This window comes from Colossoma macropomum, unplaced genomic scaffold (assembly GCF_904425465.1).
Source record: "Colossoma macropomum unplaced genomic scaffold, Colossoma_macropomum, whole genome shotgun sequence".
NCBI classification, from domain to species: Eukaryota; Metazoa; Chordata; class Actinopteri; order Characiformes; family Serrasalmidae; genus Colossoma; species Colossoma macropomum.
The window spans coordinates 2,898,502-2,914,126 of NW_023495761.1; the positions used below are offsets into that span (position 1 = coordinate 2,898,502).

The following is a 15,625-nucleotide window of genomic DNA, read 5'->3' on the forward strand; positions in this document are numbered from 1 at the left end:
GCATGACTTCTTAGTTTAGCTGGATAACTTAAGCCAGGGGTTTTAAACATAGGGCCCTGTGGGTCGGGACCGGCCCGATTATGGTTCTTATCCGGCCCACCTCATGAATTTAGAGGCCAGGTTTTATCTTAAACTCATCTTGTGAACTGTAGTTGACCATTTGCAAAATGATTGACACAACATAACTGACACTGCTACTTCTGACAAGGGCAAAACAGACCTGCAGTGAGAACGACGGCGGCAGTAAATGAATCCCAATTAGGCTAAGAGATGTGAAAAAGTGTTACTGTGAAACATATACTTCAGATACACGTTATCCTGATCATCTGGATGGTGGGGATTTGTTTTTATTTCATTCCTGCAGCTGCTAAAGATTTTGATTAAACTATGTGGAAAACCACACTCACGGCTCAGTGTCAGAACTATTAACAAGCAGCTCTATGGTAAAATAAACTGCATCTGGGTTACTGTATTTGCTAAAATCATTTTAAAGTGATGTCTAATGATAGCTAACCTTGTGGTTACAACACTTAGCCAGCTAAGTTAGCTTTTCTTAGTGAACACTGCTGATGGCTTGAGAAATCAGTCACATTAAACAGGACTGTACAGCACTCACATTTGTGATTAAATGTAAATCCAGTGCAGTCCTTTGTATTCTTTAAGGTTTGCTAAAAGACATTGTGTGAAAGGCAACATATCCTCAGCATCTAACATTGCATAGACTAACTTAAGCCTGATTTAACTTAAGTTTTCAGTTTTTTTCAGTTTTTTGTAGACAATATTTGTGCATGTAGTTTGTTCATTCAAAATGCTTTCAGATGAATGATGTTTATTGGGAGGTGTTGATGTGTTTTTGGACTGCTAAACTTTTTTTTTGGCCCGGCCCATTTGACATTGGAGTGAGTGTAATGTGGCCCATTTTCCAATAGACGTGTCCATCTCACTCTTAAAAATTAAGGTTTTTGGCTTGATTATAGATGAAACCTTCAGTTAGTAAACACCTTTACATGTTGAGATTTTTTAAAGGGCCCATATTCTACATTTTTCTTGTATTTTATTATTTCCTAGAGGTTCACTTACAACAATTGTGTGGTTTTATATGCCATTCAAAAAAGCAATTTAGGGTCCTTTTACACTCTCAGAAAAAAAAGGTATGAAACTGTCACTGGGGCAGTTCCCCTCTTGTTACTGGAGCAGGACTCTTAAGGGTACATCTCAGTACCTTTAGTCAGGGAACATAATTGTACCATAATCCATTGAAATTATATTTTCTAAGTTGTAGTGACTCCACACACCCCGTCTCGTCTCCAGGCTTTATTTTACTGTTCTGTTTTAAAACATTAGGTCATGAAAAGATACAAATATGTACTTTTCACCTGGAAAACTTATTTGTTGTACCTTTGAAATACATTTACATTGTTTGTACCTTGATAAACAAAAGATATACCTGCACAGAACCTTTATTTCTGACCATTTCTACAGTCTAGCAGAAATGGTTTAATGTACTTCAGGTAAATATGTTGGTTTTTGCGACATCACAAAAGCGATGAATTCAAAAATCGGCTGTTATTGAAGCTTAATTTCCGTATATGGACTGTGTATACTGGGGATTGCGGTGTATGTTTTGAAATTTGAACAGTGTTTATATACTACATCAATGTTTTTTTATCTAAAAAGGAACCAAAAGTTGTTCTATAGCACCTAATCCTATTGGACTTTTGGCTTAAATTATCCCCCCAGATATGAATGATCCTAGCGGTGTGTTCTGTTGTTTAATACAGCGGTGCATATTAATGGAGTCTGAGCCGTCAGTTTCATTATTTGGTTCACATGTTCCAGTGATTTTTATTTTGGAAGCTCCTGCTGTTATTGAGCACTTTATCAGCCTACACATGCCAACTGAAGACTTTTCCTTTCTCTCTTCTGCTTCTGCTTTATCTGCAGTACGGTGCTGAACCAGTAGAGGTCACTTTTAGCTTTTTAAACAGGCACGGCTCTGTCCAGAGGTGATCTAGTGGTAGAGGTTGTTCTACTCTCTGTGTCATATTTGTTGCAGCTGTGCTGAGATCAGTGTGGAAATATCTCTAATAAGGTTTGCTATTAATGCAAGTCACTGGTTTGCTGGTTTGAAAGCAGCAGGAAGTGGCAGCTGTCCAGATTGACCGGAATTACAGCGGACAGCGGCCTTCTGTGTATTGGGGTCTAGTCCTTTAGCTGTCCTAAGGGGGTTTTCCCAGAGATTAATGTATCTACTGTCTGGATCTCAAATCTCTCTCTCTCTCACTCTCTTGCTCCCTCTACTACTCTAAATGACTTGCCTTACTTTTTCCTGCACTCTGCATATCCAGAATTCACAGACAGGCTCAGTGTGTTTCCCCAGATGTCTTGGGAATCTTTTCCTAAATCTTTTTTTCATTTTCTGTCTCAGATATTGCTGCTATTTATCATGTGGGAAAAGAAAGAAAGATTCTAGCTTGGTTGAAGCCCTTAAAAGCTGGAACCTAAACCTAGCTCATGAAGTTAGAAATAGAGTTGGCTTGTAATCAGCTGTAATTGCCTGCAAATAACAAAAGCTTGGCAATATGTTACATTAATTATGTCTCACTTGCTGCAACAAGCAAGGAAACTCTGATGAACTCTGTGGATTCTAAACTTTTGATTGTGTAATGGTTGTTAAAATGGATCTATGTAAAAAAAATGTTAAAATTAAAAATTAAAAAGAAGTAGCATTATTGAGACAAGAGAAAAGTAACACAATAAAATATGGTGTGCTGCTGCAAGTTTCTTCACCAGTTGTTTTCTTTGAATACTCAGTCAACTCTTTCAAAGAGCCTGAAGCACAACTGGTGCTACAAAATGTTCTTCCTTATGTGGCATGCAATTACACAGTTCCACCAGAGAGGTCTCCAAATCTCTAATTTCATGATTGAAGCATTGAATACTGATGTGCTAAAAATCAAATGGATATCGCAAGAATAACTGTAGACTTTAAAGAGCACTTTTTGTGTTTTTGCCAAAAGAATGAAATGTCAAATTCCATTCCAGTTGTCATTTTTTAAAGATTAACCAGACCTACAACCGTGCGTCAAACCTTGCTCCTCAGTCTTGCAGGCAAAGTAATGTCCCATAAAAAGAAAGACTTTATTTCATTACCTTGTAGGTTTTCCCAATAGGATTCATTCACAGGCAATAAATAATGGCAAATAAAATGAATGAAACTTAATTAGTAAAAAAAGTAAATCTCTGAACTTGGATTTTAGTTTCAGGTTTTCACCAAAGATGTTAATTGTGGTGTATCAGCGTTTTACATTGACACCAATCAGATCAATCTTCAACCAAAAATATTTGGTTGTAAATAGCCAAAAATTATTTTTTACTGTCTATTTATGTCTATAAAGAGTGAACCGCCCCTCCCCCCCCAAAAAATGACTGAAAAATATACTTGTTTTAATTTTTTTTAAAGATTAAAGACCTACTAGAAAGTCTTAAAACAGTGAAGACGTCATGTTTTAGATTCCGGTAAGAGCAGCTTTTCACTTAGTTCTTCAGTTATGTTTCAGCCATGAACAGCTGCATGTGTTTATTTGCGCTTCCATTTTTTGGCGTAGAAATTTAGTTTCATCACTACTTGTAACTAATGATTAAGCCATTTCTCATAGACATAAATCACTTCCTAAGGGGTGTCACCAAATTCCTCTCCATCCCTCAAACCCTCCAATACTATCGACTTTGTCTAGACATCCTTGGCTCTTTTTCCTACACGCTTCTGTGTAAAGGAACACTGCCATCGCTTCAGAAGATTAATTGGAATTGCAGTGGGGGAATACATTCCCATGAGGAGGTCAATTCAGCTTGACCCTGTTAGCTTAAAAGCTTTTGGCTAATTAAAAAAAAGCAGGAGGGTGGAGGGGCTGGGAACTGTGAGTGATCTGCTTTAGCCTGTTAAAGGGGTGGGTGGTGTGTTAACCCCAAGCCTGGTTAAAAGAATAGTTAAGTGGCCATTAGTTTTATAGGTTTATATAAACATACACACATTTAAGGCTTTTTTAACTTGTTAGCTACTTTAGCTTTGTAGCTGCTGTGCTAAACCTGATCGACTACATTTGGAGTGAGAGGAACATTGTGTAAATCTGATTTTTTACTAAACTATTGCTGCAAGAGAGGTGATTCATTTGGAAAAGGATGTGTCCTTGAAGTCAGATTCAGCTTTAGTTTATAGGAGATACACACAGTAGTCTGTGATTGAGGCTGCACGCTCATCTAAGCAGAGTGAGTCTTATGAAAAAATCTCCATATGGAAATCATTTCTAACATGTGGTACAAAGCTATGTCAGTGTTTAGGTTGTGCATTAGAAGAATCAGAGTAGAAGCTTTGAATAGATTAAGGTAGGCCTCAGTGAGGTGGAGTAGAGTTGTACAGAATAAAGGCCTACTGTATGTCGTAGTTTATTAGTTAAAGCAGTAAAGTGAAAGTAGACAGGATAGTTAATGTCTAGGTTATTGTTATGTTATTGTCTCCCACAGACTAAAAAGCCCTGAAAATCTATTGATATACTCTGGGGCCCAGTCCCATGTCTTATTTTTACCCTTACCCCTTGTTATCGAGTGTCACCTTGTCCCTTGGAGGTTACAAGGGGAAGTGGCTGAAATCTTCCCTTATAAAATGGGACAACCCTCAGAAAATTTAGCTAGCTAGCTACTGAGACATCAGCGTACTACTAGTAATTTTTTATACGTGTTATGAAGAAAAGGACTATAACACATTGAAGCTTCATTAAACTAAGATAATACAATGGTTATCATACTTTTTAACAAAGAAAATACTCAAATTTGTGGGTTTCTTTGGTCGCTTGCGCAGCCGCTGAAAAGGGCCATGTAGCCCTAATTCTTCACCCTACCCCGCTATCTCAACAAAAATCGGGTCACCCTACCCCTAGACGAAAACGGAGGGGAGGACTAAGTGGTAGGGGCAAGGGACGAAATGGGATTGGGCCTAAAAAGACTCATTGAGGAATATGCCTGAGTGACAGAGGTTGAGATCTTCCTGACCTTTCTGCCCAAGCAAGATAGGCTGTGCTCTCAGCGTGACCTCAGAGTCAGCTTCAATAAAATTAAAAATACATTCAATAAGAATATTTGCAGCATCTGCCCTAAGCTTCTAGAAACTGTAATAAAGAGAAACAGCAGTAGAGCAGGCCGAACATACAGCTGGCAACATTTGCTGCATCTTGTTCCAACCTAAGGCACGAGCGGTAAGGCAAGATATCAGCTTAATATGAAAGCAATATGTAAGTTTGGGAATTTGGAGCCTTCTTTAGTGGAAATATGTAATTGCAATCAACATGAGGATGTTTTTGTAATGTCAATTGTGCTGATAGTCAACTGTGAGTCTAGCCCAAGAACTCTGATTGGTGTATCAGTGACATTCTGTCTTGGACAGGAAACTGAACATTTGACTTTTCGTGTGCGAGGTAGTTATCCACAAAGCTGTCACTACACTGTCATTCAGCCCATCCAGTTTAATCTTCTTTTGAGCCTTTAGGCTTGGATCTTCTTTTGAGACTATGGGATTTACTAACGTTTTGCACCTTGCACACTCCACTTTACCATTGAAAAGTGGCTGTTGTGATCTACTAAACGTTCATGGTGGCATTTCAGTGGCTATAAAAAGACGAAGGGAGAGGGAACCTCCTATAAATGCATATTGACACTGTCCAAAAAAAAAGACTGTCAAATAAGGAAGAGGCAGCACCTGTGGCTATTTTTCTCTTCTTTGGATCCATGGCAGTTTTACATATAAATTCCTGGTTTTACACATAACTATTGACAAAGAGTGCATTTACATGCACTTAATAATCTGATCATAATTGGATTTCTGCAGTTATCTGATTATTCAAATGGGCATGTAAACAGCATACTCTGATTTCTTAGATTGGAGTAAGGTCTACAAATCTGATTAAGAAATCCGATAAAGAGAGCTGTATTGTAGCTCTGTAATCAGATTTCTCAGTGTACCCTTACTCTGATTTCTATCAGATCTCTCAGTCTGCGCATGTGCATAACAGACCACGGTACTGGAAATAAGCAAGCAGCGTTGCTGCAAAATGGCAGCAAAACACTTTTGGAGCTATGCTGAAACAAACTACATGCTTGATGACATGATGGATTTAAATATTCTTCATCTTCTAGATGATGTATGTTCATATAATCAGTTAAACTAACTCTAGGTTTAGCGTGAAGTTTGAGTTTTACATTTTGTTTACGTCACGTCTTCTTTTGTGACTTTATTGGCCGGGTGCAAAGCAGAAATCTAATCACTGCCTGACTCATGTAGACCCAGAGTTTTTTTCATTATCTGATTACTCAAGTGCGTGTAAAGGTGTTGATTGGATTAATGACAAAATCTGATTTTCTGCATTAAGTGCATGTAAACACACTCACTGAAAATGTCTAATTGGTTATAGAGTTAAAGGATATTTTTTCCAAACCAAAGTTCAGTCTTAGAAGTTAGTTGCATTTTCTGCCTGTCACGATCCAAATAACTCCAAACACAGTCAGATGTTGAGGTCTAGACTCTGGGGTGTTCATTTTATTGTTATGAGAACACAGAACAGAACAGCTATGGTTCTTTTGACAGCTATGCATCCTTTCAGACTCATAGCGTTGAGAAACACCTGTGGCTTTTTTCAGATCTGAAGTAAGAGTGGAGCTTGATTTTCTCCTCTCTCTCAAAGATGAAAGCTTTAAGTGCTGTTTATCTGATGGTGACAGGTTTGGTGGTCTGTCAGGTCTTGCATAGTTGTTGGTTCCATTTTCTCTGTATCTTTTAATCACTTTTTTAAACTCTAGTTTTGGAAACTTCTTTCTTTTTTCCCCTTTCCTTATGCAAGTGGTAACATAGGGCTTTATTGGATGACTGGCAAAAACACAAAGACGCTATGTTTTAACTTTTTTTCCCCCTTTAACACAGTGCAGCTTAAAAACAATGTTCCTTCACCAGCCCACCCCTCACTGCTCACTAGTCTGCCAGATAGAGTTAATGATCTGAGAACACTCACAACCTGCAAATCTCTCTCTCTCTCCCTCTCTCGCTGTCTCTCTGTAGGTCTCTCTTCCTTCTCTGTTTGCACACTTTAAGCTCTTAGGCCTGTCCTCTGTTCCTCTGTTGTCATACCGTGCATAGTAAGCCCACCTACACTAATAATATGAAGCATGCGCTGCTACACTGTTGCGACACGGTTGTAGCTGGCCAGCGTTCTGACGTAGCGAACCACATCAATAACAGGAAAGCTCTGATCAGAGCCAGGACCGTGTTTTTTCACCATGTTATGAAATATTACGTGGTACTTCTTGGTATCTACGCGATTGTTTTTCCATCTTTGTCAGTGTGTTTATATGCACGTGTTGTTACTCCAGCAGAGCCGGACCAGGCGGCAGATACACGTCGCCTCCACTGTTTAACAACATCTGGATATTTCTCTCTCTCTCTCTCTCTCTCTCTCTCTGTCTCTCTCCTCGTCATTACATTTCACCCTCTTTTTCTCTCTACCTCTCTTACTTTCTCCCTGTCACTCTCCTCATCTCTCTTCCGCTCTCTTCCCATCTCTCTCTTCCTCACTCTTTCTGTCTCTTTCTCTCTCTCTTCTCTCTCTTGCTCTCTGTCTAGCGCTCTCTCTTTTCTCCTCTTTCTTTCGACCTCTCTCACCTTTCCGTTCATTCTCTCTCCTTTCCCCTCTCTGCCCATCTCTCTCTCTCCACCTCTCACTTTTCCTTTTCATTCTTTCTCCTTTTCCCTCTCTGCTCATCTCTTTCTCTTCACCTCTCTCTTTCCCTTTCATTGTCTTTCTCTTGCTCTCCCACTACCACTCTGTCTTTTCCCTTTCATTCTCTTTTTCCTTCTCTACAATCGCTCCCTCTCCCTCCTCTCTTTCTTGCTTACCTCTCTCTCACTTTCCCTTTCCTTCTCTCCCTCTCTTTCTCTCCACCTCTCTCACTTTTCCCTTTCATCCTCTTTCTCCAATATTCTCTCTCTCTCTCTCTCTCTCTCTCTCTCTCTTTCTCCTTATATTTCTCTTTCTTTTATATAGTGTCCCTGCCCCATTGTTCTTTTTCTCCTGTTCTTTCTCTTCTCCTGAGGCCATTCTCGCTTTCTTTCTCTTATCTGATGTCTTACAGATGCTCGCTCTCTCTCTCTCTCTCTCCCTCTCTCTCTCTCTCTGGTACCTTGTTAAAAGTGATAGTTCAGTGAAAAATGTCTTTTACAGCTAATCAGCCAAGACAACGTGGATGAAATACTGAACTGGTAAAAGACCAGATCATTTTTACAGAAACTACCGGAAGTCATGCAGCTTGCATGATGCTAATTGTATAAGATTCTACTTGTTAGCTACATTAGCTCTTTAGTTCCAGTAAAAAACTAACGATCAGACACCACATGTCTTGGCATACTAGACTACATGTAGGTTAAGGGAGTGAGAAACTGTAAATTATAACTGTGGTTTATAATATAAGCTGATATTATAATAATATAAAATAATATTCTCTCTCTTTCTCCCTTCACTCTCGTACATCCCTAAAGGATGCATTCTTCCTAGAGCTTTCTCCCCAGCCACCTCATGTGTTATGCTGATTTGTTGTTTTGTTTACTCTTTGTTTACCTTTCTGGAGCCGCATTGAAGCTCTTGTAAACACACTTTAACGACTGCTGATGGAGTGACTTTCCAGCAACTGCTACTAAAACCTTCACTGCTTCATTTTACTCACTCACTGTGATAAACACACAGGAACAGAGCATAAGCAGCTCCTTCCACTGAAACAAATGCGTTCCCGGTAATATTTTTAAGCTCTCACAAAGGATTCCGCCTCAGGGTCTTAGTGATTGTTGTTCTAATGCAATCTAGCATTGAGTTCACACAGTCGCAAGGCCCTGAGAATGCAGATTATTGCAAAACATTTTAACAGAGCAGTTCACAGCATTTAAAAACCTGAAGACTTCACAGGAAACTTGTGTTATAAAATAGATTTGCAAATGTTAGCTTTAAATGCTCTAGATAATTCCTTTGCTGAATAGATTGTGTGCTGGGAAAGGTTTGTGTTTTAACTGCACTGGAGCCTGCTTTAGAAGTCTCCAGGGGAAGTTGTTCCAGTTAAACAGTTTTCAACATGCCTGCCCGCTATTACAGAATCTACATTTCCCCATTTATTTTAAAGCATGTTTATGATGTTAGCCTGTCCAAAATGAGATAAAAAGTCATAATAAAATCAATGGAAATAATATGGAGTTATATGACAGTTTAGCAAGTATCGATATCATTGCTGTCATATCAAACTTTGTAACTCCATTTGTTTTAGTTGTTCATGTTTGACCCCATTTGAAAACTGTTATGCTGTTGAACTGTTATGCTGTTCTATTTGATAACACATTGGCCAGTAGAAATGGTCCAAAATGACTTGCATCTATGCATATTCAAACATTTGAAAAAGCCAATAGCCTACATTTTCCTTGTAGGTTTTTCCACTGAGGTTCATTTATAACATTTGTGTGTTTTTATTTTCCATAAACAGTCATGATTCCATTTTCCATCCTGAATCAACCTCTTTATCCCTTATAGTTCAACAGGCTGGTTTTATTACTGTCCCTTTAAGACTTATCTGTGATAAATGATCTCTGTTATGATTGGCTGCCCTGTATTGTGTCTTTAAAGTGAAACACTCCTTATAAATTATAAATTCAGTGTGAATGGGTGGGAGTAAACTGCTATGCTCATTAGGTAGAAATATATAAATCACAAAAGCAACTGATTTAAAATTAGTTGTTTTTGCAACTTAGTTTCCATATATGGACTGTAAGAATTTCAAAAAGTGAACAAACTTCAGTGTTGTATGATATGAACCATTTAAATAAGAACATAATGGGCCAGTTTCAAAAACATGATGGTAACAGCGCTATTTCACACAAAATGTGCCGTATGGTAAATAAGACCTATTGAAAAAGTCAATGTGGTGGTGATTAGTGTACCAGGGTCTTCTAACAGTGCTGTATTGTCACCTGTGTGTGCTGACAAAAAGTAGTAAAATTATTTTGTAAAGATTTACTTTTACCTGTTAATCAAGAAACAAAGTTTCTTTATCAGAAAAGGTTTTTACTATAAAAAATTACATCTATAAAACTTGAATAACATCTTAAAATTCAACTTTAATTGTCGGAAAATTTTAGCATGAAAGATTTTTTACACAACAACAACAACAACAATAATAATAATAATAATAATAATAATAATTTTAGCCAATTTCAAATTATTATAATTACAATATTGGTGCTGCATTTTATGAATCTGACCCCATTTTCTTTCCTGTTAAAAATTATTGCAGACAGAAAGAAAGGTTTTCTTACAACACTGATATCTTCTGCACTTAAGAAGGTTCTTCATGTTCTTTAGTAAAGGCGGTGGTTTTGTTTAGAACAATGAGTTCTATATGGAACCATTTCATGCTTAAATGGTTCTTTGCATGGTGAAAACATTCTTTGGATTGATAGAGAATGTGTTGCATATGGTTCTATATAGAAGCTTTTTGAAAATGGTTCTATATAGCCAAAAGGGTTCATCATAACAGTAGAAGACCCTTTTTGGTGCTGTTCCATATAGAACCATTCTCTTTACTAAAGAACCCCATGCTATCTCTTTAAAAGTGTAGTTTTTAGCTAGATCTACTATGATATATTGCCACTTGATGGTCAGAATCTCTGTATGAATAGAAACATAAATCAAACTACATTTCGCTGCTTACGTGTCCTTCATTTAACATTGTCCATGGGAGCTGTAACACTGGGAACTGTAGTCTTTTCTTTCTATGTTTTAGAGGCACCCAAGTCATGCCATGAAATAATTTCTTGTAGCACAGCGGGTCATCGGCCGTCACTTTCCTCACACAGAATGCCTCCAAATAGTCTCAGGCTATAACTGCTAACCACTTATTTTGTTCAATAAGTCATTAGCGGCTTGAAATAGTCAATAGCAGTTAGTGTCCGTCCACAATGGAGCGTATTGACATGCTGTTTGGCCTGAAAAAGAGCCTTTAAACGGGAATGGCTCACTGGGGATTTCCCCATCGTTTGAATATGTAGATCATATATCTGTGAATAGGGTGTCCTTTATTGGTCTACAGTGTTAGTTTGCTGTTATGTGGCCTCTACAGCAGTTTATATGTGACTGTCTGTTTACCCAGTTTTCCTCTCACCCCAAAGGTAGTCAATCAGGAAAGACATGTTTAGTGTCTGAAGTTCACTTCTTTAGTGGACAAATGACAAAACGCACAGGCTTCTACTGTTTGTAGCTATGTAGCCTACTTACTTCCATTTTTATAGAACAGCATCAGAAGCCTCACAAGCAAGTCTATTTGAAATTAATTAACAATCTGATACAGTTTGAGCCAAGCACATAATGGTGTAGACATGTTTGCACAATGCTAATTGGTGGGCTATAAACTTACATTACTTGTTAGCTACATTAGCCTGTAGTATGCTTGTGAGATTGTGTGTAATGTACCATTGCCCTGTGGACCCCTCAGCCATCACCAATCGTTACCCGTGGCCCTGTCCACGTACTTGGATATTTTAGAAAACTTTTTTTTATCTCTGCATTTTGGTGAACTCTGTCTGAAATATGGCTGAAGACTGAGTTTCTGATTGCTTGGTAATTTTGGGGTAATTTGGGGGTTGAATAATGAAATTTAGCATTGCACAGGCATCAGAATGTACTGTGCCCAGCTATTTCAAATGGGACGTTAACATGACTGCAAAAACGCCTCATATTAAAAATAGACTAAGAACACTAAACACGTCTTGGATAATCGACTACATTTGAGTTGAATCTGATTTTTAACTTTTTAACTGTGCCTTAGTATTTAAGGGGTGCTTTTGTTTTTGTCTTGTTCCTGTTAGCTTGACAAAGGAGGCCATTCTGGATCACTGTGGTTCCAGGACGTTCTGGGTGACCTCAGGGTTGATGGGCAGAAAGAGGGCTTTCATTGGCCACTGGGAGACACAAAGGGAGAGATTGATAGCAGGATGGATGGATAGAGAGGGATAAAGATATTAAGAGATGAGAGGAGAGACAGAGAGAGGGCAAGAGGAGATGAGTACAGGGATGAAAGGGTTGTCATATGTTTAAGTGGAAGAGCGAGGTGATAATTATAAAGATGAATGTACATGATATACTGTGTGTGTGTGCATGTACTTGTAGTGCAATACTTGTGACATTAGGGCCTCACAAGTCTTCACAAGTGTTCAAATGTTCAGTTTTTTTCCTTAGGTTTTGCTAAAATTTGCTAAATTTAGTTTTGAGCTATAGGCGAATGTAGCTAACAACACTGTATGGCACACTGTTTTTGTAAAAATGATCCAAAGTACATCACATTTGAGCAGGTAAATACGTCATGACCGTGAAAGCACTCATTTCACTTGTTGCTAACAGTACCGGCTTTCATAGAGGTGTCCATGTTTTTCCCACTTTGTAGCATGAATATGTGGACGTCAAAATATATTACAGTGTGATACATTGTTAGAAACAACGCAGGCAAGTCTATTTGAGATTATTTAACAACGAGACGATCTGAGATGAATTTTTGATGATTTAGGCATGCAGTTTGCACAGTGCTAACTGGTAGCCAAATGCTTCCATTACTTGGTAGCAACATTAGCTTCTTAGCTCCATTTCTAAAGCTAAAGAAGCAAACTTAAGATCAAACATGCATTGACTATTTGGTGTAATTAATTAAGACTTAATTTAAGAGATTCATTTAAGATTTTTTACTTTTCTTCACAGCTTTGTCTTAAAAACATTATAGGAATCAAAGTGTTTCCTTTTTTGATTGGATTTGTATTATTTTGTTACCAGTAACAGGTTGTGATACGTTCCCACATGTGTGTGTTTGTGTGTGTGATTGAGCAGTCTGACTTGTTAACGTTACACCCCCTGCATTTGATCAAACATACTGCCTAAATCTCCAAATTACTCCTAATAACTAGAGGATTAGTACCCTAATGCTGTATTAAACTATTAGCAAACACATGTGAGGACCTACATAATCCAGAGCTTCTTTTTGTCTGGACGGCCCTGTGTCAGTGTTGTTGACTGGATCAGCAATCAATGCCAAGATGGTCACATGTGAAATAAAGTAAATGAAATGCCCTTGTCTGAAAGTATACACACACACACACACACACACACACACATACACGTGTGACGGTGTGCTGAAACCCACTGAGAAAAAAAATGTTAATAATAAATTCATATTTTGCTAAAATCAAGGTTTTACAGCGTTTTCATTGTGTTCCTTCTGTAGTTCATGAAACATCATGAAACATCATGATTTATTAGTTGTTTAAAGCTTGATTGTAGCACACCTCCACTTTTGGCTTTTCAGAGCTGAAAGACTTTAAAATGTTGTAACTTGAGATATCATATTATAAAAATTCAGTAAAGTACCTATAGAACGTAAGTATCTATATTTATATATAGACACTTATGTTATAAAACAGATGTAAAAATAAAAAACAAAAAAATGTACAAAAATAAATGTGAATAAAAGAAAATTCTGCTAGTGTAGACCATATTGACGTCCACACACACACACACAAAGATGATTGTGTGTGTGTGTGTGTGTGTAAACCGCATTGGCGTAATTTTCTATAAATAGTTCTCTCACTCTGTTCTCTCTGTCCTTCTTTCTCTCCTTTTCTGTCCTTTTGCACCTCTTTCCTTTTTCTGACCACACTTTTCATTCAGACAGACTGAACACACACACACACACACCCCCACATGCACACACACACACACGACTGCTTCTAGCTTAGCAGCTGAATAGCTAAATCCAATTATAATCCATTAAGCAGGGGTTTAGAGGGTCCTTCCTGTATTCTCTGGAGCAAAGGACTGAGGAAAAAAGAGAAGGAATGGGGGGGCTGACTGGTAGAGAGACCAGAGTGGCTCTGTTTGGGTCACATGATTTGCTGCCCTTTCCTCTGCAGCTCCATCACACACCCTCACACTCAATCACATACACACTGTCTGTCTGCGCAGTGACACATTCTGCTCTCTCTCACTGTGTGTGTGTGTGTGTGTGTGTGTGTGTGTGTGTGTGTGTGTGTAAGTGTGTGCTGACCGTGCCGTCTGCCTGCAGGACGTTGAGATATTTGGCCGGTATTCTAATCATGTCTCTCTGCTGTTGCCTCTTTTTCAGGGACTATGGCTCCAAACGCAAATCAGGTAAGAGCCACTGGAGGCATCTACACCTTCCTTACTGTCTCTGTTAAACCTGTTGCACTGACCGGGAGTTAGCATGTAGCTTTGTGCATTAACATCAACCAGCAGCCTTACTCAGCATCTCCTGTGCACGTCTTTTTGCTTTCGATAGATGTCTGGATGACTTGCAGTTCTGTGAGGTGGAAATGGATAAGGGCTGAAATGTTCAAGTTAGGGGTGAACCAAGTGCTGGGTCGGATTGACAAAGATAATATCACAATGTTTTCCATATATATCACAGTATTACAGTATTTGATGATATTTAAGTGTAATTAATATAGCTAATGAGCTCATGGTAGCTCTAAGTATTGTTACTCTGTGCTTAAAAATGTCTTACAAACCTGACATGTGGATTCACTAAAAGAAAGTTACTGTTTATTTGTTTTGACCTATATTGATGTAATATTTAAACACAGTCTGAACAGTAGAATAACTACTAGGGGTAGTGGGTTGGGTGGGCAATTGCACTGGGGCCCATGACGCATCAACCAGGCCCCCTAAAATCTTTATTAGGTCTCTCATATAGAAGCCCACACAATTGTACATTCATGACTAACATAAACTTGTAATTTATTATCATTCATAATAATAACTGATATGGCTTAATCTCAAGTAATCTAAGACTAACATAAGCATTTAGGGCAGTGGTCACCAACTTTGGTCCTGGAGATCTACCTTCTGCAGAGTTTAGTTCCAACCACAATCTGCCACACATGCTCCAGCTAATAATTATTCAGAAGTGTTGATTGCCTGGATCAGATGTGTTTTTGTCAGGTAAGGGAGGGGCAGCATGCTAGATGCAGGTTTGAACTAAAATCTGCAGGAAGGTAGAGCTCCAGGAAGAGGATTGGGGACTGCTGGTTTAAGGGGATGTTAGACGCTAGTGGGTGGGGTGCCATGTCTTGCGAGCATCAGCTTATTTGAGACATAACGATAGCAAGTAAACAAACAAATTACATTGTCATTTTTTGATTGATTGAAAGTCATTTTCGTCAGATGGGCACTTATTTCTTTGCATTGTGGCCCATAGTGACTTCCACTGAAAAGCAATGCTGCTGATTCTGAAGCACCCAGCTAAAGACATTACATTGCAGTTAACTGTCCTGGGTGCCATAGGTAAAATGCACAAACCAAAAAACTGCTTGGCAACAGGAAACTTGCTGATTAAACCTGGTCAGACCTAACGTCTTGCCAATTATACGTTCAGAGATTTTGGTTTTGTCTCCTTTAACTCATTAAAATCTGTTAAAATAAGTTTGGAGTCGCTATGTTGGCCATTTTAAAATGTGTCACTATGTGGAATTGGAGCTTTTTGTGTTTCT

At 38.4% G+C, this 15,625-nt stretch overlaps 1 protein-coding gene across 6 annotated transcripts in view; it reads left to right on the forward strand.

The window, feature by feature from the left end:
• Nucleotides 1-15,625, forward strand: part of sh3pxd2aa (SH3 and PX domains 2Aa) — a 165,942-nt gene that overhangs the window by 82,559 nt on the left and 67,758 nt on the right. For all 6 annotated transcript variants that reach the window (XM_036563356.1, XM_036563351.1, XM_036563357.1 and 3 more), the window contains exon 6: nucleotides 14,242-14,267. In XM_036563356.1, coding sequence (XP_036419249.1) covers nucleotides 14,242-14,267 — 26 coding nt within the window. The remainder of the gene's footprint in view (nucleotides 1-14,241; nucleotides 14,268-15,625) is intronic.